At 41.7% G+C, this 24,479-nt stretch overlaps 1 protein-coding gene across 2 annotated transcripts in view; it reads right to left on the bottom strand.

Annotated features, from left to right (window-relative positions):
* RAB3C (RAB3C, member RAS oncogene family) overlaps window positions 1–4,270 on the bottom strand; it is a 152,465-nt gene extending 148,195 nt beyond the window's left edge. The window contains exon 1 of one of the 2 annotated variants that reach the window (XM_020811109.3): window positions 4,114–4,270. In XM_020811109.3, coding sequence (XP_020666768.1) covers window positions 4,114–4,131 — 18 coding nt within the window. In that variant the 5' untranslated portion in view covers window positions 4,132–4,270. Of the gene's footprint in view, window positions 1–3,010; window positions 3,274–4,113 lie in introns of those variants that run through there. The other variant, XM_020811108.3, reaches the window with a different exon arrangement.
* Window positions 4,271–24,479: the final 20,209 nt, after the last annotated feature.

Here is a 24,479-nt window from a genome sequence, read left to right on the forward strand (position 1 = left end):
CTTTGCTTATTCAGCTTCCCCACCCTCAGCTGACCAAGGATCTCCTGCTCCCGCAAGAAAACTCCTTCCACTTCCCTGGAACTCCCTTCCAGAATGTTGTCATGTGATCTCCCTCTCCTGTCTTCCTTTAAGTCTCTTCTCCAAACTCACCATTTCCAGCAGGTTTTTTGTTTTTTGTTTTTTGCATCTTTGGCTTCCTCCCTTGAGCTTACAGTAACTATTCCAAAGTATCTTCTATTGGACTAACCAAATTTTTGCCTCCTACCTTTCCATGCCTTCATTCCTCCTTTCATTTTGTTTCCCTGCCTTTATTCTACATATTAAATCTCCTGAGGTTCAGATCTCTTAATGTCTCGTTATGTATATCAGTAATGATGATGGTGATCTTTTCCAAATAAAGTTGAAGAGGTTTGTGGCACCTTAATGACTAACACATTTTATTCAGCATGAGGCTTTCTGGACTGCTGCTGATTTCTTCAGAAGGATTGTATTTCCACCCATGAAAATGTGCACACAATCAATCAATCAATCAATCAATCAATCAATCAATCAATCAATCAATCAATCAATCAATCAATCAATCAATCAATCAATCAATCAATCAATCTACTGACTGACTGACTGACTGACTGACTGACTGATTGATTGATTGATTGTGCATTTATTTATTTATTTATTTTAACATCCCTGATAGTCTGCAAGGTGCCACAAGACCTTAGGTTATCTTAGCTACAAAAGATGAACACGGCTAATCTTTGGGGGGGGGGGCTGTCCTCAATAGAATGTGCACTAAGACAATGTGAAATCACATATTTTTCCTGTTACCTTAACTCCACTATTTTCTCTATGCAGCCCAGTTCTGTTCATGTTTGATCAAGAGCAACCTCATGCAATGGGAATTACCCTCAAGCAACTGCAAACAGCTGCACTGTATATGGTGACAACCATGTACTCCCCAATTCTATGCTTGATTACTCAGAAAGTAAGTCCACCTACATTTACAGATTTATTCCCAACTAAGTGTACAGAGGACTGCAGCCTCATTGTCTTAAACTATGAAACACCTGTAACTAATCCACCAGCAATAATAACACACACCTTTACTTATGATTAAGAAAATACTGTATATGCATCCTTTAAAGGGAGGAATTTTACTGAGGTAAAGAGGATTTTTATTTGAACCTTTGTAATTTGCTTCTTCTGACTTATGTGATACTTAAATGTATTTAAAATACAACATGAATATTCATTACTTATGTATTCAGCTCTACAATAATTATTTTTCTCTACTTGCAGGTTCCTCTGGGCTAAAAAAGATTTGAGCATGTAGCATCATGTCTCATGCAGTCTAACACAGCACAACTGATATGAATGAGGTTATTATAAAGTCAAACACACCCAATATATGCTATTGAGAATGTGATACAGGCCACAATGAATAAAAAAGTAATGATGCCAAAGTGAGGATTTAATTTTCTTTTCATTTTTGAAGTTGAAAGGAATAATGCCATAAAATAATCGTAAGAAAGAAAACATTCTTGCCAAATCAATGCATTGCCAAGCATTTAATAGCTCACAACACATCTATAAAGACCTATTAGCCAGATTTCTAGTAGCAGAATGACATATGTTTTGTCAATATTTGCATGGTGGAAATGCCACTTTAACGATAAGTTATTGGTGTGGCCATATAGGAAAAAAATAAGGACATTAATTGTGCAACCATATAATTGTCTACTGAGAAGTAGGTCCCATTGGGTTCAGTTGCTTTTACTCTCAGAAAACTGTGTATAGGTTTGAAGACCATGTACATTATTATGATGGCTCAACAATAAGAGTTACCTTAGGCTACAAAAATGTGTATTCTTTATATATCAATGGGCTGAGCTGTATTTTGTTTCTCTAAAACAAACATCAAGAGTTTTCACACACATCTTCAGAAGGATTACTTTCAGTTTTCACGACTCATAATATTATTCTTTGTTTCAGATCATGTCCATAACAAGGTACTATCACTATCTTCTTCAGATATATTAAACATTAATCCTGCTACTATTATTAGTTCTTGATTTACCTGTGGCACAAAACTCATTATGTATTGCTCATGCCACTCATGCTGTAATTCAGTTCCCATACAAAAGAACTGAGCAGTCCTAGATTTCCATCATCTCTTAAGGCAAAAATATGCCACATCAGGGAAAGCACCTAAATTGAAGCTCCAACATTAAGCCTCCAATTCAACATTTATCTGGGAATGGGGCCCATTTAATGGAGTGGGATTTCTGAGTAAATGCACATAGGATGGCTCCTTGTGTTCATGCAGCTGTACTCTCAGAAATCCTCCTGTTTTCATTGGGAGCTCACTCCGCAGCATTTAGGGTGGCAGCCCTAATAGGAGCTTCACAAATGCTAATAAAATAATAAAATAAGGTAGAAAAATAAAATTTAGCATCCAGTATAAACTGTAAAGAGAGGAGCCCATTCCTCACCCCACCCCAGAGCCCTAACGCTCACTGAAAATGCTGTGGTGTCTTTGGGAGTCCGTTTCTGATAGGAGGAAACGGGGTTGCCAATGGCAAGCCGTCTGTGAGGTTGGATCCGCTCAGCAATTAATCAGAAATTTTTGGCACTAAGTATCCCCTCTCTGACCCGCAAGAGGAAGGAGCGCGGAGGTCTGGTGTGACCAGGAAAGGCGATAACGAGGAAGGGGAATATCCACAGGATGTGTGCCTGGAAGCAGCCTTTCCCTTCCCCCACCCAACACCCCTATTTCTTAAAAATAAATCGCGAGCCAGGATCACACAGCTGAGTGAGTTTCCAATGGGATCCGCTACGCGCGGGCGCGCTCTTGTTCTGTCCAGAGCGCGCCTCCCTCCCCAAGCGCCATTGCCCGCTCTCTCTCTCTCTCTCTCTCTCGGTTCGCCCCCCCCCCCCCGACGTGTGGATGTGCGCGCCTAGAGTTCTCCGAGGCTCGCCCAAGGTTCCCGTCCCCGCCCTTGGTGTGACGGACCTGCACCGGAGCTTCGTGCCTCATTGTCAGCCGCGCCACGCGTCTTTTTCTTCCCCCCGCACGGCCGTGGGCTGGGACGACGACTGGCCCCTCGGACCGGAGCGACCGCCGACCGCCTTCCCCACGCCTGCCCGAGGCAGCAGCGGCAGCACGAGCAGGAGCAGCAGCAGCAGCAGCAGCAGCAGCAGCACCCCACCGGCGGCGGCGGCGGCGGCTGGGCGCAACGGACAAGCGCACGCGAATCAGCACCGGAGCTGTCCACGGCCGGCCCCGCCTTGGCTCGCTTGGGCAGGGCGCCCCTCGCGGCGATTTGTGGGAGTTGTAGTGCGAGTGTCCGGGGTGGGGGTGGGTTTCTCCGGCCCAGATCAAAGGGAGAACGGCCTTGGCCACGACTACAGTTCCCAGGAGCGCTCGCCCGCCCCGCCTGGAGCCCCACCCCCCCATCATCCCTCGGCTCCCCTTCGCAGGCAATCGCTCCATGGAAACCGAAACAGGAGCGTTTGGACGGCTTGTGTCTCCTCCTCGCTCGTTTCTCAGCTGGAGGGTGAGTCCGTCTCGCCTCGGGCTCGGAGGAAAAGTTTCCAACCTTTTCCCCCACGGGGGAGCCGCGTAAAATAAGGCAGCTCCCTTTCATAGGGGCTCCTCCAGAACCCGTCTTCGGCACGCCCTCCCCACGATCCTTCCGTGGAGGATACGAGAAAAGTGAATTGGGTTGCCCCGCCGTCGTCTCGTCTGTACTCACCGCAACACCGCCCCATTCTCCCCCCGGGTTCGGAATTTCTGGCGCTTTAGGCTCAATGCCGTGCACTCGTCAGAATGGCTGTCCAGGGTCCGTCAGAGATCAGGCACCCTTGGGTGCTTTATTGTGAGTCTAGACTCCGGCAAGTCCGATACGAAAGAAAGTCAAGTGCTACAACTAGGATACCCACCCACCCCAAGCTACTGTTGGACGACAACGCCTATCATCCTTCACCACCATTGCCAGTGGTGACGGATGATCGCGGTGGCGGTTCAGGAAGAGCTGGACTGCTCCAAGCAACCCCCCCCCCGAAAAAAATTAGGAGCCACCCCTTGATTTAGGAAGTGAGCAAAAGGGGGCTTACCTTACCGTACAATTCCATTTAGACTAGAGGAAGGGGTCGAGACTCCTGATTCCACCACCCGGAGAGAAAAGCAGCAACTTCTCCCCGTCTGCACCGAGAGACCTTTTGTGTGGGGGGGGGACCATGCAACCTCCGTCCCGCGGGCGGAGAGCGAGGCAGGCGGCTGGGGGGAGTAGGCTGGTTGTGGGCTTCCTCTGGACCGGCAACCAAGTAGCGGGTCGGGGTCCAAGCGAGCAGCGCCAGCCTCGGAGCGGAGCCGCCTAGCGAGGGCGATGAGCAGCACCAGCGCAACCCGCCTGAACCTCCTCCCCTTTGGCACCTCCGGGCGTTCATTAACTCCGGACCGGAGGAACAGCTGGTAGACTAGAAAGGGGGGGGCGCGCCCCCGGAAGGAGTCCAATTATGTAACCTTGGCAAAAGGGATCCGCGTGGACACCCTGCGGTCCCAACCAGGGCTGGCTGATCCGTTTGGAAGGAAGGGTGTCTGAAATCTGGGCAAGGTTCCCTTTTTTTTTTTTTTTTTTTTTTTTTTTTTTTTTTTTTTTTGATTATAGTAATCGGAACACCCAGACAACATGGTCGGCCGGCATGCTGCTTTAGGGATGCTGGGATCGGTAGTGGAAAAAAGAAAGATGTTCCAGCCTTGCAGGTTTGCTTTGTATGTTTCTCTGACTCTCCTTTGCAGGGCTGGCCCAGGTCAGTGTGCAGAATAGCATAATGGTGTCTTCTCAAGTTGTTTCTGTATAATATCCAAAACCAACCAAGACATTTGGGGAAGTGAAGCAAAATAAAAAATCCCCCATTTTTTCCACATCCCTGGCAGGAAATATCAGTTTTCTGTTAACTAGGCATTCCCTGCTGCCCTTTTGTGACATCTCATTTGGGGTGGCTAACTGGCCCTGTGTCTCGTGGTAGGACTGGCTCTGTTCCTTTAACCTCAGTCCCCCAGACCTCTGCTGGGCAATCTCCAGAGGTCCAGGAGTTGCACATCCCCACCCCTGCCTCTTCCAGGGCCACATCCTGTGACCGCCCCCCTAATTTTTGTCTTACGAAAAAGTTTTGTTTTTTAAAAAAACTGGGGGAAAACCCTCTTCATCTTCTTTAGTGGCCTATTGTTTTTAGTAAAATATATGGTCCAGAAGCTACACCTTATTCATCTCGGTCATACAGGATACACACCAGATACGAGGGACAGCATCTACAAAGCCCATGGGCAAAATCCAATTGTTTGGTCCCCATTAAATAGATTCCTTGAATCAATGGGACTTACATAGGTGTTGACTTATTAGGTCTCATGCATTCAAGCAGGTCTGCTTGGATTGCGCCTAACAATTGAATTTAGCCCCAAGCATTTTGTCTGCATATGTCTTTCACCCCTCCTGTATTTGCCTGTCATTTGGGAGGCTTGTTTATAGATGCTCAACAAATACAAATGCTGACCATCTATAAATACATTTCATTGCTTTAAGCCACAACATTCCACTGTGTTAACAAAACGGTGAGAAACTTGATATAATGAAGGGTAGAAATATGTATTACTGACAAACTCCTTTGCTTTTCCAGATGCATCACAAGAGCAGAGTTGAAAAAAAGCATAACACTTGACAGCATGATCTTGTACATGTCTACGCAGAAGTAAATCCTATTATGTTCAATGGGGCATACTCCCAGGTCGGTGAGATTGAGGTTGTTTATAAAATTAGATCCACACATCTACAAATGACATAGATCAAAGTAGGCTTGACTTAAGCCCCATTGATTTCAATCAAAACTAAGTGCAGCTAACTTACAGAGCAATTTTATGCATAATTACTGAGAAGTTTTATCATAAGAAATTATGCGGGGACGTGGTGGCACACGCAGAAGCCTCTGTCCTGCAGGGTCAGAAGACCAGCAGTCATAAGATCGAATCCACGCAACGGAGTGAGCTCCCATCGCTTGTCCCAGCTCCTGCCAATCTAGCGGTTTGGAAGCATGTAAAATGTGAGTAAATAAATAGATATCACCTTGGTGGGAAGGTTACAGCATTCCTTGTCTACTCGTGCTGGCCACGTGACCACGGAAACTGTCTTCGGATAAACGCTGGCTCTACAGGTTGGAAACGGGGATGAGCATTACGCCCTAGAGTCAGACATGACTGGACTAAATTTCAAGGGGAACCTTTACCTAAGGTTTAGTGGGACAGATGTGGGTTTAGAATTGCAGTTGGATGCTGCATCCAGGCCATAGAGCCAAGTTTATTCTCCCACTAACAATGGGAAGACTGTATTAACCTCTGTTAAATGAGGCAGAATGTAAAACTCCTTTACATTCTGCAAAGCAGGGCAGACTTAAAAGAAAAATAACCACACAACTGAACAAGTTTACCTTCATTCCACGGTACAATCATATAGGTCCAGGATTATACCCCAAATGGTCCTATAAGTTTCTGAAAGAAAGTGAAAACATCCCTTTTGGAATGGAAATCTAACATGGCCTACAAGGTTGGAGCCCATCTGAGCTTGCCCCTTAAAGAGGCAGTATGACCCTCCCCATTTTCCCAATGTAGGGCACCGCATGCACTTTTTAAATGTCTTGGGCCATCCCTGTTTGTTCCTTTCATTTATCAGCACTTGGCATATTCTATGATGCACCTACCACCCACACTCACTGCTACAGTCAGCCATGGCTCCATATGAGGGTCAAACAAGATGGTTTAGATAACAGATAAGGCATCATTAAAAGCTGTTAAGAATCCTACCCAGCTTCCTGCCTGAGCAACCAGGATGCAAATAAAGCCTCTCTATACACCTCCAGATCATCCTTTCTTTCTTCATGTCAGAAGTACCACTGTACTGTACTATTAATAAATATCTCAGATGTTTGTCCCGAAACAGGCAACATCAAGAGCATTTGAGGCAGCCAGCATTAAATCTTCCATAGTACACATTGAAGGGCATAGGGTATACTAAGGCTGCAACTACACTGGATTGGATTCGCAGCCTGTATTACAATTCAAAACACAGCCAGTGCTCACACAGGGGCTGCAGATTGATTTGGGACTTCATCATTCATACTGGAGGCAGTGTAATTCATACTCCAACCCACAGCCCCCCTTCTTTCCTTTCTTTCTCTAGTTCTACCTCTGACAATCCTTTTATGGGGAGTAAATGTGGGAAATATGGGAGGTACCTAGTGTGGTGTAGTGGACAGAATGATGGACTAGCTTTCTGGAGACCAGGGTTTGAATCCCTACGCAGTCATGGAAACTCACTAGGGGAGTGGAACTGGCAAAAACACTCCTTAAATATCTCACTTACCTCAAAAACCTTATTAGGTGTTATAAATTGGTTCTGACTTGATGGCACATACCAACAACAAATGTAGGAAATAATAATAATAACAATGAGGGTCTGGTGATAGGGAGATCCAAAGCTAATCTGATATAGGTAAGAAGATTTAAAAATAAAAATAAAATTGGAGGACCATCAGTGAAGAGGAAAGAATACAGTATGAAGGGGGTGTTCCCCAGTCCTGAACATCATACTCAAACTGCCCATGTCGCTGAAACATCACCTATAGATATGTCCCCCCCCTTCTTCGCACAAGAGAATCAACACTAATCAGATAGGGAAAAGCTAGTTTGAATTGTTCTACCTTGAAAAGGTTGACTCCCCCAATGGTGCGGGGGGAAAAAAGCTCTTTTAGGAGTAAAAACAACTGGACCTATTGGAATTAGCCTTTGCATCATGTGGTCTGTAGAAAAAAATGCTTTGAATTCACCCATTTTGTAAGCAGAGCAAATCCCATACCTGACACAGGTGTGAAGTTGCCTGTTCTTCCCTGCACTCACACTGAACCATGTCCTTGTGAAAATCCCATTTTCTTAGTTTTGCCTTAATTCTGCCAAGTCCGCTATGTAACTTCTGATGACTAGTCAACAGACAAAAGATACTTATTTGCAGGAAAGGGAAAGAGAAAATTCCTGACATGGTCCATCTTTCAGGGACTTCAGTAATTTTTGTTTCTCATTTGTTGCTCTTTGAAGCATCCAGTTGACTCTGAGCGGGCTCCTTCAGTGGGTCAAACTCCATGTGGGATGACTACTGTTCCCTTCTGTATCTAGCTCCCATCCTTTTTTGACTGCCTCACCTGGACAGAGTCCAGAAACTGTGAATGATTAAAGATGTAATACTGTTCTACATATGGGTTCATCTCAAGGCTTACCCAGATAAAGCATTTGTTCTTGTAAAAGTACTGGTGTCTGTACTGATTTGATCTATATTTTTTTCCACCATCCACAGAAAGAAAGGATTTCCTCAGTTCATCCAGTGTTTTTTTTTCCAGTGAGTTCGCTCTCCTCTTTGAATCTCCTCCAAGCAAGGAGTGTATACTGTGTGTACAGGCAACAGCTTGCCAATCAGAAGTGTTCAAATAGTGCTGAACCACTACTCCAAAACAGCAGCTACCAAAACAAAAATCCAACAGAGGAGCCCATAAAGATTTTTGCAAGATTTATTGAAAAGTTTCTTAAAGAGACTTTTTTAAAATGCTAATTTCTTTAAGAGAACAAAATTGGATTTCCAATGAATGTACACAGTTGAAGAATCTTGCTAAAAAGCTTCAGTGAGTGCTAAAACTACCATTCCAAAAGAAAAACAAATTCTGCAGAGCAGTTCATTTTTTGAAACATGTCTTTACAGTTTTAAAATTACTTCTTAAAGTGATAAATCCAGTAGTAAGTCACAACTAGAGTAGGCCCACTGAGTCAATGGGAATCTCGTAAGACTCCTCTTTAGCAAGTTTCATTGTTTTAGCGGGTCTAGTATTATTGCAATTTCATCCACTAGATTTCATCCACTGTCTTCTTAAATTGAAGACAAGTGGGGTTTTAAGATAACCAGAGTAACTTGGAAGCAAATCCTGATAAATTCAGTACTTATTCAAGTAGCGGAAAGATGGTTGGAAATAAAAGGCTGCATGTGGAGGTGACCTCAAAATAGCTAAACATAACAGAGAATCACAAGGAGGTATCAAAACTATACATCAATGTGAGAAGAAAATTTTTCACATGATAAAATGTCATCCGTAAGTGCCAGATATTAAAGCTGGTTATCACTTGTATAGACTGTACCACATATTTAATATCAGCCACTACGAGTGCCAAAATGGGTCAGAAATGTGCTGGTTCCTTGTGTATTGAGTGCACATAAACCCATGTCTTTAAACAACCCCTTAGCATCCCCCCCCCACTTTCAGTCCCTATGTTAAACTGCACTTTTCCTTGGAAAAAATATTAAAAGGTTTTAGTTGCTGACAAGACCATCACAAACATTTTATTTCTGGTTGATATAACACTCTATCAGCATGTTATTATCTGTAGCAATGACATGGAAAATAGCTTTATAGATGACAGGTGGGATTTCCTATAGATCATTGCTACAACCCAGTGGCAGAGGGTTTGAAAAAAAACCCAATATGTTTTCTTCTAAAATGCTTTTGACATGTGGCTTGCCTTCATGTAGTTCCCGACTCTACACTTTGAAACATCTGAAGGGTCGCAAAAACAAAATCTGAAAGGAAAAAAAATGAGAAATATTATAGGCCAAACAATTGCTCTTGATAGGTCAAAAGTTGACTCAGACAATATCAGAATTAAATTAATTTTTGAGACATTTCTGATTAAATTCTAGACAGAAGTAATAATAATTGCATGCTGTCAAGTCAGTTCTCATTTATGGAGACTCTTTCAGGGTTTTCTAGGTAGAGAATACACAGAAGTGGTTTACCATTTCCAACTTCTGCGTGCTCCCTGGGACTGTGCAGCTTGCCCATGGCTACCCAGGCTGGCTGTTCTCCCAAGAGGAACAATGGGGATTTAATTCACAACTTCTGGCTCTGCAGACAGATACCTAACTGAGATATCGATAATTGCATGTTTTACACTCAATTCTGACTTATGGCAACTCTTTTAAGGGTTTTTTTTTTTTTCAGGCTGAGAATAAACAGAAGTGATTTACCATGGATAGCATGTTTTCACCTCCAATTAAGGGCTAGCTCCAATGTCTGTTTCTGTCTACATAATCTATGACTTTATATCATTCCAAACAGATACTGGTCAAAATCTTGCTACTTAGTGTAGTAAATCACATTAGAGTATTTATTTATTTATTTATTTATTTATTTATTTATTTATTTATTTATTTATTTATTTATTTGATTTATATCCCACCCATCTGGTCTGGTCGACCACTCTGGGCGGCTTCCAAAAAGGTGTATACAATAAAACATAAGTCCAAATACATACAATAATAAAACAAATATTGAATAAAAGAAAAAATGAAGAAAGAATTAAATATTAACAGGAGGGAATAGGCCCATTGAGAGTAGGCCCACTGAATCAATGGGGATTTACTAAGTCAACGCCATTGTAAGTTCCATTAATTCAAATTAATGGATTCTAAGTGTAACTTACTTTACTACTTACATGTAGCAGGTCACTGTTAGAGTAGGCCCATTTGAATTAACCTAAGGAGGAGTTGATGTAGTAAATCCCCATTGATTCAATGTACTCTAATATAATTTACTGCATTAAGCAACAAAATCTTGACTACTAATAGCAGAGCATAAATGATATTCTGAAAAACAAATATCCCTATTCAATCTGCTTCAGGACAGACTCGTTCTGCTTTTAACTTCTTCAAATCTATCACAATTCAAATCAGACTGACTGGTTTCAGAAGTCAAAATTTGTCTGAATCTAAACTACTGCCTTATAAGGAGTATTCTATACAAATGGAAGCCATGGAATAGTGCCAGCTATTCATCCCAGTTAATGTTCATCAAATTGATGTGTTAAATAATACAAACTTCTGTTCAATTGATTGAGTAGTTCTACTATGGCTGGGACCAGCAACTGGATTTAGTCCTACATTTTTAATGAAAATGGAAATCTATTGTGTTAAATGAAAGAATGATTCAATATAAACCATTATTTAATACCTCTGTGTTGATAGTAAGGAAATATAAACAGCCTAAAATAAGAGTTTGTTTAGAAGACAACATCTATTATATATTTGTTCACAAAAGAATGTGGATAAAACCAAGTTTCAATATACTATTTTCCAGGGAGATTTAAAATTGATGAAATGATAAGCCATTTCCTATTTGAGACTATTCCTGGTGTTATGTTTTAAACAAAAGGAACCAGATTATTGGAAAGAAGAATGTTCAATTTATTATGAAATGCATTCTATCCATGTATATATGTTGGTACTTACATTTCCAATATTTTAATTGAAAGGCAGGATTTAAAATATCTTAAACAAATAAACAAACACCATATGGTGAGAAGGAATCAGAGAAGGTATTTTTCCCACCTCTGAACAAGACTAATATATGGACTGAAAAGTCCTTTGGCTTTTATACTTCTCCAAATTCTGCTGGGCAGTTTCAATTTGAAAAGCATACATAATGTGTATGAAAATGTGTATTTCAGGTTAAAAATCAGAGAAAATTCTCAAGCTCTGGTTAAACTGGAGTCAAAACCGTTGGTAAGGAGAATGGCTTACTGACCTTTCCTTTATTATTGTTATCTCACTGTGGCTGGCGGGTGTGTGTGTGAGAGAGAGAGAATAAGAGATACAACAAGTTAACCAAACCAAACACTAGGGAGGGGGGCAGAATGAGTCCTAAGTCTATGACTCAGAGGGCTCCTGGAAGCACTAGCTGAGTGTGCTTTGCTCCTCCTTTCTCTTCCACATATGGGGAAGGGGAAGACCAGCAAAGTGGGGACCCCAACCAAAGTGCTGGCTGGATCCATCCAGCACTTTGTCTGAGGACCTGATGATATCAATCAGGATATTGTCATCATGCCCTCTAATGCCATCTGGCCAGCAGAAGGTTTAGATGGGAGACCTGCCTCCAAAAGGTCTCTATTTTATCCCTATTTTATCCACCTGTTCATTCAAAATGCTTTTATGCATTTGCATGTTTCTAAAAAGTATGTCTCCCTAGAGTGTTTATATGTGAACAGCAAAATAATACACAAACACATGCATAACATGTTGTTGTTAAGTGCTGTCTAGTAGGTGAGATATTTAAGGAGTGTTTCTACCAGTTCCATTCCCCAGTGATTTTCCATGATTCAAATTCATGGTTCCAGAGTCCTAGTTTGTCACTCTATCCACCACGCCACTCTAGATATCACATCCATATTAGGACCCCACATCTTTTTAAATAGCCTTATTAATCTACCTGATTATATAATTGGCTGCTTTCAGGGAAAGATCTGTCTGTTCACGGCAGCAACTTTTCTCCCCGAAAATGTCCTACCTGTACACTGGGTGTCACTGGGTGTTTCAAAGCAAAAAGGCACTCTGGATACGTATCATTTATCTTGGATTCTGTATTGTTGCAGATGGAGACACAATGGAATGGTATAAATTAACGGTGTCCTGTTGCTGACTGGAGAAAGCATTAGGATAAGTTATCATCAAAGCACTGTAGTTGCCATAGCTACTAGGTCACCAGGCTAGAAATACACTGAAACCATATGTAATGATTTACCATGACTGGCAGAGAGATGGGGGTAGGGAAAGGTAAGATATTGAGGTTTCGTTTGCAATTGTGATTGATTCCTTTTAAGTTGAAGGAAGAATATTTCTGTCATTCTTGCGCTGGGCTCCTCACTGGCTAGAAAGACCGGCTAGCCTGTTCTTTTACTTTTCTTAGTATACTGACATCACCAGATGGAGCTACTGCAGTTCCCTTCTTCATTATCTTCTGTTCTGCTTCTGTGATGGGTTTCTCTTGTGTATAATTTTCTATTAAGCCTTTCACCTGAAGAGTATACATTTGCCCAAGGCATACATTCCCAAAGGCCTTTCTCGGGGGACTTAAACAGACACAAACCAATGGAGGCATCGGGGCCTAGATCCAAAGGTGCCACCAGTAACTGCCTTTTCCTTTAAGTCTTTTAACGAGGCACCAAGTACTGTACCTTGCTGCACACATGGTTCCCTCTATTTGTTTGAGCAACGTGAAAGGCTGATGCACCAAACTTAGAGATTTTGGCACCAAGGACAAATGGCACCATCTCCCACCTTGTCTGTGCTGAGGTATGAGCATGAGCCACAGCTAAGAAAAAGGCGGAAGGGAACCGTGGTCCTGCACAAAGAGAGAAAAAATGCCTGTTTGGGGTTTTAAAAAAAGAATAGGGCCAAGAGAGATGGCAATTAATTTTTCTAACTTGGGATGGGACTTTTAGATTTTCTGGACTAGAAACACCATAATTCTCATTCTGGGAGTTCCACCTACCTTACAAACACTTGAATGTGATACACCTGGGAGAAAAGCCTAAACTGGAAGGCTTTGAACCTTAGTTTTGTAGGCCATACTTTTGGTTTCTGCCCCAATGCTATCTGGGAGCATTCTTTCAAAGCAGAAACCTTAGAGGAAACTTGGACAAACTAAGCCACAAGGCCTTCATATTTAGTCCTTTCTCACAGGTGTGTCACATTAAGGTGTTTGTAGGGTGTCTGTAAAATAGGTAGAATTTCCAGAATGGAGAATTGTAATATGTATAGTCCAGAAAATTCAAAAACCCATCCCTATTCCTAACACTCACCAATAACTTCACTTTAGTTATCTCTAAATGTTAGTACACTGGGGCAAATGTTCAGTTCTTTCTCCTGAGTTACAGCACTGCTGTATCCAGATGAGCATCCGGGTTGGAGCTGCCTCCCTAAAGGCAGAGACAGCTACGCTGATTGGACCACAAGCTCCTAAATTGAATGTCTAAAATTTCTTACCATGCTGCCAGAAGGAGGGTTATTTCCATCCTTCCTTCCCAGCAGTTGACAAGTCCACAATCCCACATAAATATGCTGGCTGGGCTTTTTACTTTGCCAGTGTTATGCTGGATTTCTTCCAGAATCTAGAACTAGGAATGGAGATATTTGTCATTCACTTACGGATTTTTTTTAAAACTCCACCGCAGATTACAGGGTAGTACAGCAGCTCTTCTGCCAAATCTCAGTTTTTTCCCTATTCTGAACATAAAGAACTTCATGAAGTCTGGAAAATTCTTAACAAAAGAGGCTGAAACAAATCACCTCCATCCCTAACACCAACACTAACCACTTGCTAATTGGGAAGACAGTGCAGTTATGTTCGCCTTTACCCTAGTTTGTGTTCTCATGTTCCTAACAAATAGGTCATCCATTTCAAAGAAGAATTTGCATTTAGTTGTGAAGATGAAATATATTCACAGATCAATATATTCAGTATTCTCCAGTGATATATTCTGCCTTGTTTTATTTCAGCTGGCACCATCTGGTTGCTCATCATGTTTTGCATTTTATGAGTCATAGAATGTTTTCATGGAATAGATATGTTCATATAAGATACAACTTTCTCTAAAGTAGCTATCTGTTCCATCTGACCATAATGCCTTATTCATTAGCACCATCTATGCCAGACTGTAAAAGCCAAGACAAGCCATACAGATTTTAGAAATTAAAAAAAACACCCTGTAGATTTCTTATGATTTCCTTTGCTGTTGCCAGGAGTTGAGCTTTTTCCACACATGTGCAGCCATCAAACTAAAGATAATACAGATTTCGAGGAATCAATACTAAACTTTTTTCCTTGTACAGAATTATTCCTGTTTTGGAAAACGAAAGTAGAAATATAACCCCCCCCCTTTCTCTAGTATTTGTGCTGTGAGTACAGAATGTACAGTACTTGCCACCACTCAAGAGGGAGGTATCAGTAAGATTGGAGGGACCTCAAGAGTTTGATAGGTACAAGAAACATTTGGTGAGACCCTCCGTGTGAGGGAACCTCACTAACAGCATTGAGAACTGAAGGCACACACAGTCACCCTGAAATGTTGACTTTGGGGGCAAGGGACAGAAAACAAGGGCTTGGAGAATGGTGTGGACTGACTGGAGTGGAAAGCATTCTCTGTGATGAGATTTTCATGAGATTTTCATGAACACCCTGCTCATGTGACATTGGTGACTAAAATGATCCCCTGACACATGCTGTTGTTTATAGCAGTAAACAAACTTTTTCGACTCACAGCTCCCTTGACCGGTCCTGGGTGCTTTCACTGCTTTTCCTACTGCAGAGGTGGACTTCCTGGGACAGGGGCATGGCTTGCCCCAGGGCATGGGCATGGGCAGAGTGTTAGCCACTGTAACATGGCGGGCCACTCCGATGTCACTGCCCACTCAGGCTTCTCAGAATGACCACCACGCTACTATACACTCTGGCTACCACCAACCTTTCCTTTAAATAAAAAGGACAAGGGTTTCTTTCAAAAATAAAACTTGGTTTATTGATTACAAAAATAAAGTAGGTAAATCATGTGAAGATAATCAAGGTGTAAATATCTTTCTTCAATTAATTAAACATAGACTTTCCCTCACTGACACTCAGGCACGCAGGCCTCTAACAAACACTTTCTCTCTCACACCAAATCTCTCCCGATCTTACTCTCACACTATCTCAATCTGACTCTCTCACACTCTTCACCCCCCTTTTTATACCAGCTCCTCCCCTTCAGTTCCACCCTCCGTCACACCATTGGCTGATGATTCACTGCCCAGCGGTGACGGACAGGTGAGGTCAAGGCTGCCTGTTACAGCCACCATTCTGGCCAGCAGGCAGGGAGAGCTGCTGGCCAAGGAGAGGGGGAGAGAGAGGCAGCGGCGAAGGACAAGAGAACTCCGTGGTGCCACCGGCTGGGTTTGATGGTGCCCCATGGCACCACAGTGCACAGTTCGGGAACTATTGGTTTACCTCAAACCTTCTTGCTGCCCCTGACCACCACAATGTTTTTGCCACAGGCTTTTCCTCTTGGTAGGGCCAACTGTGTTTAAACTTTACAGCAGCTTTGTGGGGCTGTTTCACACTTTTTCCATTGCATTTCCCCGAAGTAAATTTTATCCTTCTAAGGCCGCTATTGCCCTGGGGTTTTGTGGGGGAGGAGTGTAAAAATTGCGAGTGCCTATCATATGGTTGCATTTTTTTTCCTGGTAAAGGGCTAATATAAGTTTTTCAGAAATAAGTTAGATCAAGAAAATAGAGTGACCAAATGCATTAGATGCTATGACTTGTATGGAGTCATTTTCTACACGTCAGTGGGTTTTACCCTGCCAAACACTCAAACGTGCCAGCTCCTCACGTGCCGCAAGGCAGTATAACTTGCAAGCACAGAAAAATCATATCCAGGAAGGGCAAATCGAACACCATCCAACTGAAACACAATTTAAATTGTCAAGAACTTAGAGGATTCAGAGTGCCATCTTGACAGCTGCTCTCATCCATGGTAGAAAAACTGATGCTTCAGCAAAATACACCTGCTTACTGAGGACTTATGAAGGCTGGCCCGATGAAACTTGTTTGTCGGCTCTTCCCTGGCTGAGGAGCTGTGGATGTACTTAAAAGGCCCTGCTTTCTTCTGCAGTTGTTGGTCCTGTTGCATGAATGACAGGTCTGTCTTATGCGTTAATAATTATGTACTGTCAAGTTGATTCCAAATTACGATGCCACTTTTCGAGATTTTTAAGTAGAAGGTATCCAAATGTACTTTAACCCTTCTTCTGGTAGTGTGTTGGGACTGTGTAGCTCACCTGGGGCTAGACAAGTTGTTTCTTGACACCTGAGGCCAGATGCTTAACTCGCAGAGCTATCCAGCAGCTGCCTTGGGAATTCATCTTTTGAATTGAAGGGGTCTCTCAAAGTTACATTCTATGGCCCAGAAAGGTTCAAAGAGTATTCTCCTCCCCATCCTTGCCCCTGAATGTTGGCAGTAACCTAACCAGTTAAGAGTACAGAAAAGGGTGTGCTGTGTGATCTGTTGGTGCTTTACTTACAATCTCGCATGCAGTCTGTAGTTTGAGTGACTGGGAGGGAATTTTCTGGGCTGGAGCTCTAACAACTCGTTCCTTCCAGCTTTTGAAATTCAAAGAGAGCCACACTTCTCTGCTAAGTGTTTTATCTTTCTGTTTGGTTGGTTGGTGATAGTTTGTTTGTTTGTTTGTTTGTTTGTTTTGCTGTTTATCTGTTTGGTTGGTTACTAATATATGTGCAATGAAGAAACCAGTATTCACGTGTCTGTAATATTAAGCAACTGTAAGTAAAGAAACTTAAATTTTTGTCTCTCCTATAAATGTCTCAGATTGAGTTTTTGAGACTATAAGTGCCAGTTAATGAGACAGCGGTGGATTCTGGGGAACCTGAAGTTATTTTAGTCTCTGTACTTCTATTGCGTGGCAGAGATTTTTTTACTAGAAATTCAAAACTCTGCAACATGATCTTTCTGATTGGGATTTTGGAAAATTTGCTTTCCTGGATTATATCTCCCATAATATGACAGCTATCATAGCCAATGGTGATATGAGTAAGGTACTGCAAGATTTCTTCAAAGTGATGCATCTACCAAAGCTTTAAATAGATTTTTAAACAATTCTCTTATTAAGGCATACTGACTTCTCTAATGCTTCTAAAGTGTCCTAGCCTGAACAAACCAACTTTGAATGTTCAAAAGGGGATGAAGAGAACTTCTTTCTGGTTCCAGCAGCTGGAAGTGTATTTGAAAAAAAAATGTTCTTTATGCCACACTACTGTAGGTAGCATGAAGTGCCTCCTTCCTGAGAAGCATTGAACTGGATGGCAGGGAAGCAAGGCGTTCTAAAAGATGCTTGGAGAATTCTGTAGGTAACCCATCCTGAGATGATGCCTCCCTGTTAAGGTTCTCATCCTCCTTTCTTCATCCATCAGGGTTAAAATGGGTCCACTTCAAGATGTGCCATTGCTTTTTACCCTTTATGAAGTAATCTAACATGAGAGCCTCGTGGCGCAGTGGTTAAAACGCTGTACTGCAGCTAAAACTGTGCTCACGACCTGGGGTTCAAATCCCAGGTAGCCGGCTCAAGGTTGACTCAGCCTTCCATCCTTCCGAGGTTGGTAAAATGAGTACCCAGCTTGCTGGGGGGGGGGGCAATGTGTAGCCTGTATAATGAAATTGTAAACCGCCCGGAGAGTGCTTGTAGCACTATGGGGCGGTATATAAGTCCAATAAATAAATAAATAAATAAATAAAATAAAATAATACAAGCCCAAGTCAGATCTTTTGTATGTGGCTCAAATAAGTATTATCAGGATTGGGAGTAGGGATGAGTGCATTAGCCATGCCTCCCCCCACCCCCAATAGCCTGTTCTGTGACCTTCCATGCAGAGTGGCTGATTTTCTGAAGAATGTACCTCTCAGCCTTGTTTAATATGTTCTGGAAAGCTTCTCATTGGTCCTGCATTATGAATAAGCCGAACATAGAACTTGACCTTGCTCTTGCTAACAAGCTGGTAATTCATGTCTGAAGAGCCTCAATTGATTAGCAGGTTCAAGCAGAATGACGGAACTTTGTGTCTTGCCTCCAGAAGCAGCAGCTAAATAATTCACTTCCACAAGAGGGTGACCAACTGGCTGCTTTATTAATGGATGGTAATAAAAATAAATAGTTCTCCTTTCTCCAAACAAAGAGTGGCAGCTTTCCTAATTTTAAAATGTGATACAGAATTTTGGTACTTCAAAGAGAAACTATTGACTAAATTCCAGGAAAAGCATCCTTGAAGTCTGTTTTTTTTAAAAAAATACATTCATTTGAAGCCAGAAATAAATGCTCTCTAAATTTCTTGGAATACCAGTCTCATTATCCCAGACCTCAGAGCTGATGGTGACTGATAGTAGGTGCTCTACTCTAACACGTGAAAGTTCACATCTTTGCCATCCTTGTTTAAATGGCTGTAGTCACGAATCGCAAAACTGGCAGTTAACCCATCAAGACTGCAATCCTGTACATGTCTACTGAGGAGTAAACTTCCATTCAGTTCAGTGACACTTGCTCTCTTACTATCTCAGCTAAGCATGTACAGAACTCAATCCTTGAATGTCCCCCCTCTTGTTGAAATCTCTGTTGTTTTGATGACACATGCATACAAAAGGAGGTCGCCATCTGTTTCCTGGCAAAATTCCTGGAAGACCACACCTCTGTAACAAGCGATCTGGCAGAGTTACTGGCTTGCCACCTGGCCAGCTGGGGACAGATGAAAGACAAATGTTTTTTCAGTGACAGGATATAAAGTAAGACATCTCACCTCTAGAACATATTCTTGTTGAGATACAGTCCCTCATTATCTCAATCCCTGTAGATGCATCCCCAACGGAAGTAAAAAAAATGGAGTCATTGGTGTTGATCTATATCAGCTAACAAGCCCTAGCAGTTTTTATTTTCACAAGCAACAGCCCTTTTGCAGAGCTACTAGGCCTCAAGCAGCTGTTCAGGACTAAGTTAACCCCTAAAACAGGGGTAGCTCATAATAATATGCTGCTTAACTCAAAAAAGACAAAGAAACTGAGAAGGAGAAGGTAGACATCACTGTCCCTGTGGGTCACAAATTCCCATGGATTCAAATTTTGTCACCTTTGGTCCACCACACCACTGGAAGGCTGACATTTATTCTTTGCTGGTCCAGGTGGTAGGAATAGATTAATGGGCTTAAACTATAGGATGCACCCAGGTGTTGTGAAGATCACAAGTGTTGTACTGTATGTATTAAAAGAATATTGAAATACATGTATTATGTAAAACATTGGTGGTGTTTCAGATCCAGTGACTTGCTTTCTCTCTATTTTACAGTTTCAATGATTCACACCCAGAGCAACCCACTGGCTTAGCAAATGCTAGTCAAAATAATGACGCTTATCAACATGGTGGTAGCTTACCAGACTGTGATTTACAGGAATTGTATTTTATAGGCGTTGTAAAAGCAATAGAATTTTCTACTACAAATGTTTTTCACTGTGCATCAGGATTCTGTAACTGAGTGGTCTGCTAAAAGAGAACGTTGACAGTTGATGGGGGAGATTAGGATATTAATAACAGCCAGAAAAGATAGTGAGGATAGGGATCAAAGAATGACAGGAGAGCACCATTAGAGGGGAGAAAACTGCTGATAATTTTTTTAAACTACGTATATACCAATGTGATTCTGTAATTACTTATGCTCCCATCTATTAATTACATCGTCCATTAAGATACCTACACAGATGTGACTTAACTGAGAGTTATTTTTTCCTAACTTAGTATACTTTTTTATACTTTATTATGAAGTATTTGTAACACTTTAGCTGAAATTGTATTATTCCATTCTGAAGCATCGTATTAGGTTTTATTAGAATACTTGTATTTTCTGTTCAGTTCATTAACTTCTCGTTGTTATATTCGTAAAACATTGTATTAAACGTACTTAAAAGTTTGGGGTATTCAATAGATAGAAAACAATGTATCACGTCTATACCCCTTGACAAGTGCCTCTTCAATAAAAAGAAGTAAAGTAGAGATTTTCCTGGATATTCTGTTTATCTGTCTGGCATGGGACGAGGAAGATAAAGATATTCAGAAGAAAGGAATAAATTGTACAGGGTGTGAAACATTACCCTGATTCATACTAGACTTAAAACTTTGGGGACGAATGCCAGCTGTACAGACTGCTGAACAATGATTCAGAAGAGCTGAGTTCAAGTAACTGTAAAAATGATCCTCTGGGATGTAAGGGAATTGCTCCTTGAAATGTGTATGATGTGTACAGCAGTAAGATATGCCTTCTGAAATCATTGTCAAGAATTACCAAATGTGGTTTGGATTTTGCTGAGATGAGTGCAGCCCTTATTTCCAGTTGCTCTTCTCTACGGAAACATAGGAAGCTGATTAACCCTTCCCCCTGCCACCATTTTCTTTGATGGAGCAATGTGTAAGATCTCCTGTGTATCCCTGAATTTTTGCTCCTGTTTACACTGTCTTTGAAGCTGCAGCAAGTGGTTTCACAAGGGATTTGTTGTACCCAGATACCTCCTGCAGTGACATCGTGCAAAGGTTGTGTAAAACTCCCTGCATGCATCAAAAGGAGAATAAATATACTCTGTAGCTTAGAACCCTGGCAGGCTGTTATGAATCTCATTACTTAACTTGTTTACTCTGTGATATGGAAGTGTGTGTCAAAGAAAATGCTTGATTTTTCTGAATCTCTTGTTCAATGGTGCAAACCTACACCTCTTACTAGTAAGTGTGTTTCATATTTCAGTTATTGGTCCTGACAAACATAATTGTCACGAATGAGGAAATTCAATCATTTCCACATGAAACGACATACGTCCAATCTATTCTAAGGTCAGTCTGAGAGGAGATCTTAATTAACTGCCACCTTTTTTTCATCTCATTCTAAAGCTCTTAATCCTTATGCGGGTCTCAATATCATGCACATTTTCCCAAAAGCCATACCTGGGCCACAATCTAACATTGATTTTACATTTTGAGTAACCCCACCCACCCCACCCCCCAATATACAAGTTGAGCAAAGTGAGAGAACCTTTAGCTGTTCCAATGCAGTAGGACCAATTCCCCTCAGGCCCTGCCAGCTCAGCCAACAGTGAGGGATTATGAGCTATAGCAGTTCATCATCATGTGAAAGGCCACCAGTTCCTGATCCCAAAAGTAAAGAGTAAGCGGAAACAAGGAGCATAAGGACGCCTAATAGAGTAACAGACCTGCTGCCCCACATGATTTCCCCAGGGAGGTTTTTCAGGACATCATTTCGGCCTCCCTGCAAGAGCTTATTCCTGTCTTTCCCTCTTATAAACAATTGTTTCACCTTTGCACATGCACAGAAAGAACGTGAAACACCCTTCTCATGGGGGGGGGGGAAGTCACTTTTCCAAAGCAGAGATATGACACCAATACTTACGAGTATTGCCCCAGGTTGTGAGTATGGCCCCCTGGGAGAATAGCCAACAACAGTACTTACTCGTAACACAGTGTTTTCAAGTATTCAAATGGCTTTGTAACTTTGGTGTTGATTGTGCATTAAGTGAAATGTATATTTACCCCTCTTACAATGTTTTCCATCCGGGTATTCAAATCTTTCAAGGCAATGCTCTTCAGAAATCAGATGCATACGCGAAGCCCATGTCTATCTCCTGATGACCATCTGCCGAACAAAATCATGCTAATTGGCCAAAAGCAGATTGAGGCAAGTGTGTGTGCGACTAAACAGGTAGTCTCTTACTTCTCAAGGAAGTGCAGCTTCTAATGAAATGCTAACTGCATCATCTAGCTTCTTGGCCTGCAACTGAAGCGGAGGACAGAGATTTACCTAATGATTTCATGGCAGCAGTGATATTTGAACCCAGATTTGTTGACTTGCCACTCAATTACTTCACCATTGTACCAGTGTCACTATTATGGGCACTTGCTTGGCCTCTTTATTTCCTCAAATTGACATGATTATTATCTTTGCTGCCAACGTGCAATGCAGCTTCCTCCGAAAGTTTGGAACTTCTCAGATTTCTGTTTGAAAATCCTTTCTGGAAGTGATCTGAGTACAGTGGGGTCTTGACTTGAGAACTTAATCCATATTGGAAGGTGGTTCTCAAGTCAAAAAGTTCTCAGGTCAAATCTGCATTTCCCATAGGAATGCATTGAAAACCATTTGATCCGTATCTGCTCTTTTCCGTCCATAGAAACTAATGGGAAGCTGCTATTCCGCCTTAGGTCAAGAAAGGTTCAGGGAAGGCAGGGAAAATACAGTCCAGGCAGTACAGTACCAGGCAGTCCGAAGACTGTCTCCCAATCCACTCTCTAAACGCTGGGAGGAGTGAGGAAGCAGACAGGCACCCTTTTCACTGGCCAACAGTTAACTGAAAGTTCAAATTTTGCACTTTCCCTGCCTCCCAAGTGTTTTTTTTTTCCAGTTCTTAACTCAAATCTAAGTATGTAAGTCAAGTCAATATTTTCCTATGAGAGTGGTTCTTAAGTCAAAATGTTCTTAACTCAAGCCATTCTTAAGTCAAGACCCCACTGTAGCATTATAAAGTTCCATAATTTTTTTGGGGGGGGGGGAATTTGTATAAGCATACTTGTTGAGTATGTGTTATTAGTGAATAAAAATGACATTTTGAACTACAGCTCAACATCTCAAAAAGTTTTGATTGGACTGATCCTGTAAGTTTATTAATGTAAAGCACTAAATTGTAGACCATCGTGTCATAAGGACAGAGCAGGTAATTTTCTGAGTTCAGAATGGACAAATGGCAGGCAGCAAATGGTTCTTTGCTTAATACTTTCAAATGTCCACTCAAGCTGAAACTGTTGTCATGAGTGATCTGTTTCTCTCTCAACAGTCTTGTGGGGGATAGCATTAGAGTGGAGGGGAAGTGGCAGAATGAGAAATAACAGACATACAGGCAGAGAAAAAGGTGTTGTAAATGGAAAAAGTGGGTAGCAGAAAAAGAAAGAGGAGGAGAAAGAAAATGGGAGAATGTTATAAAAAAGAGAGAAGAGATAGCAGGGAAAGAGAAAGAGGTGTTATAAAGAGAAAGAAAGAGGAGTGACAGAGAGAGAGAGAAAGCAGTGAAAACGGACAACACAGAGAGAGAAAAAAATGCAATCTCATAATGAGAAAGCCAAAAAAAGAGAGGGGAAAGGAGGTAGTAGAAAAAAATATGGCAGAGAGAAAAAGAGAGGGAGAAGGAGGTGCTTCTGGTTATCTTTGGCTCTGTTCAAACCACCAGCACTGAATTTGATACTTCCAGCATGTAACCCCTGCTAAGAAATGGCCTCCCCAGGTCTGCTAAATGTAAACCCAACCAAATATTAACACTTAAAAATAATGCATTCATCTCTTCTACTAGTTCTATTAATTCAATCAGATTAGCATATGATAGCTACTTTACATTGTAAACACTTTATTAAAGGCCAACAACAGTTATTACTATAATGCCCATTAGCCTGCAGAATATTTTTTTCTGAATAACTGATTCCCTGGAAAAGTTTGTTCTTTTTTCATGTACCAGTCTTTATTCTAAGCAAGACACTTCAGTTCCACATCTTTGTTATTCTATTTGAACAAATAGAAATCACAACTAATAATTGAGAAATATGTGCCTGGGTTTTGTTTGTTTGTTTGTTTGTTGTTGTTGTTGTTTGGTCCTTTTCCACAAGTCTAATCTCTCTGGCCATGAAAATTAAATCAGTCAGAATTCTAGTTGCAGTTTCTGAAGCTGAGATGCACTGACATAATCACCTCTCTTATCTTTTAGTGATCACACAGGGGCTGCAGATTCATTCCGGTTCAGTGTCCCCACTGGTTTCTCAGTGAAATCTGCATTTCAACACACAGCCTGTCCTTCCTTCCTTCCTTCCTTCCTTCCTTCCTTCCTTCCTTCCTTCCTTCCTTCCTTCCTTCCTTCCTTCCTTCCTTCCTTCCTTCCTTCCTTCCTTCCTTCCTTCCTCTGTTCCCACCTCTACTGATCCTTTTAAGGT

Source organism: Pogona vitticeps, chromosome 2 (genome assembly GCF_051106095.1).
Source record: "Pogona vitticeps strain Pit_001003342236 chromosome 2, PviZW2.1, whole genome shotgun sequence".
In the NCBI taxonomy this organism is placed as follows: domain Eukaryota; kingdom Metazoa; phylum Chordata; class Lepidosauria; order Squamata; family Agamidae; genus Pogona; species Pogona vitticeps.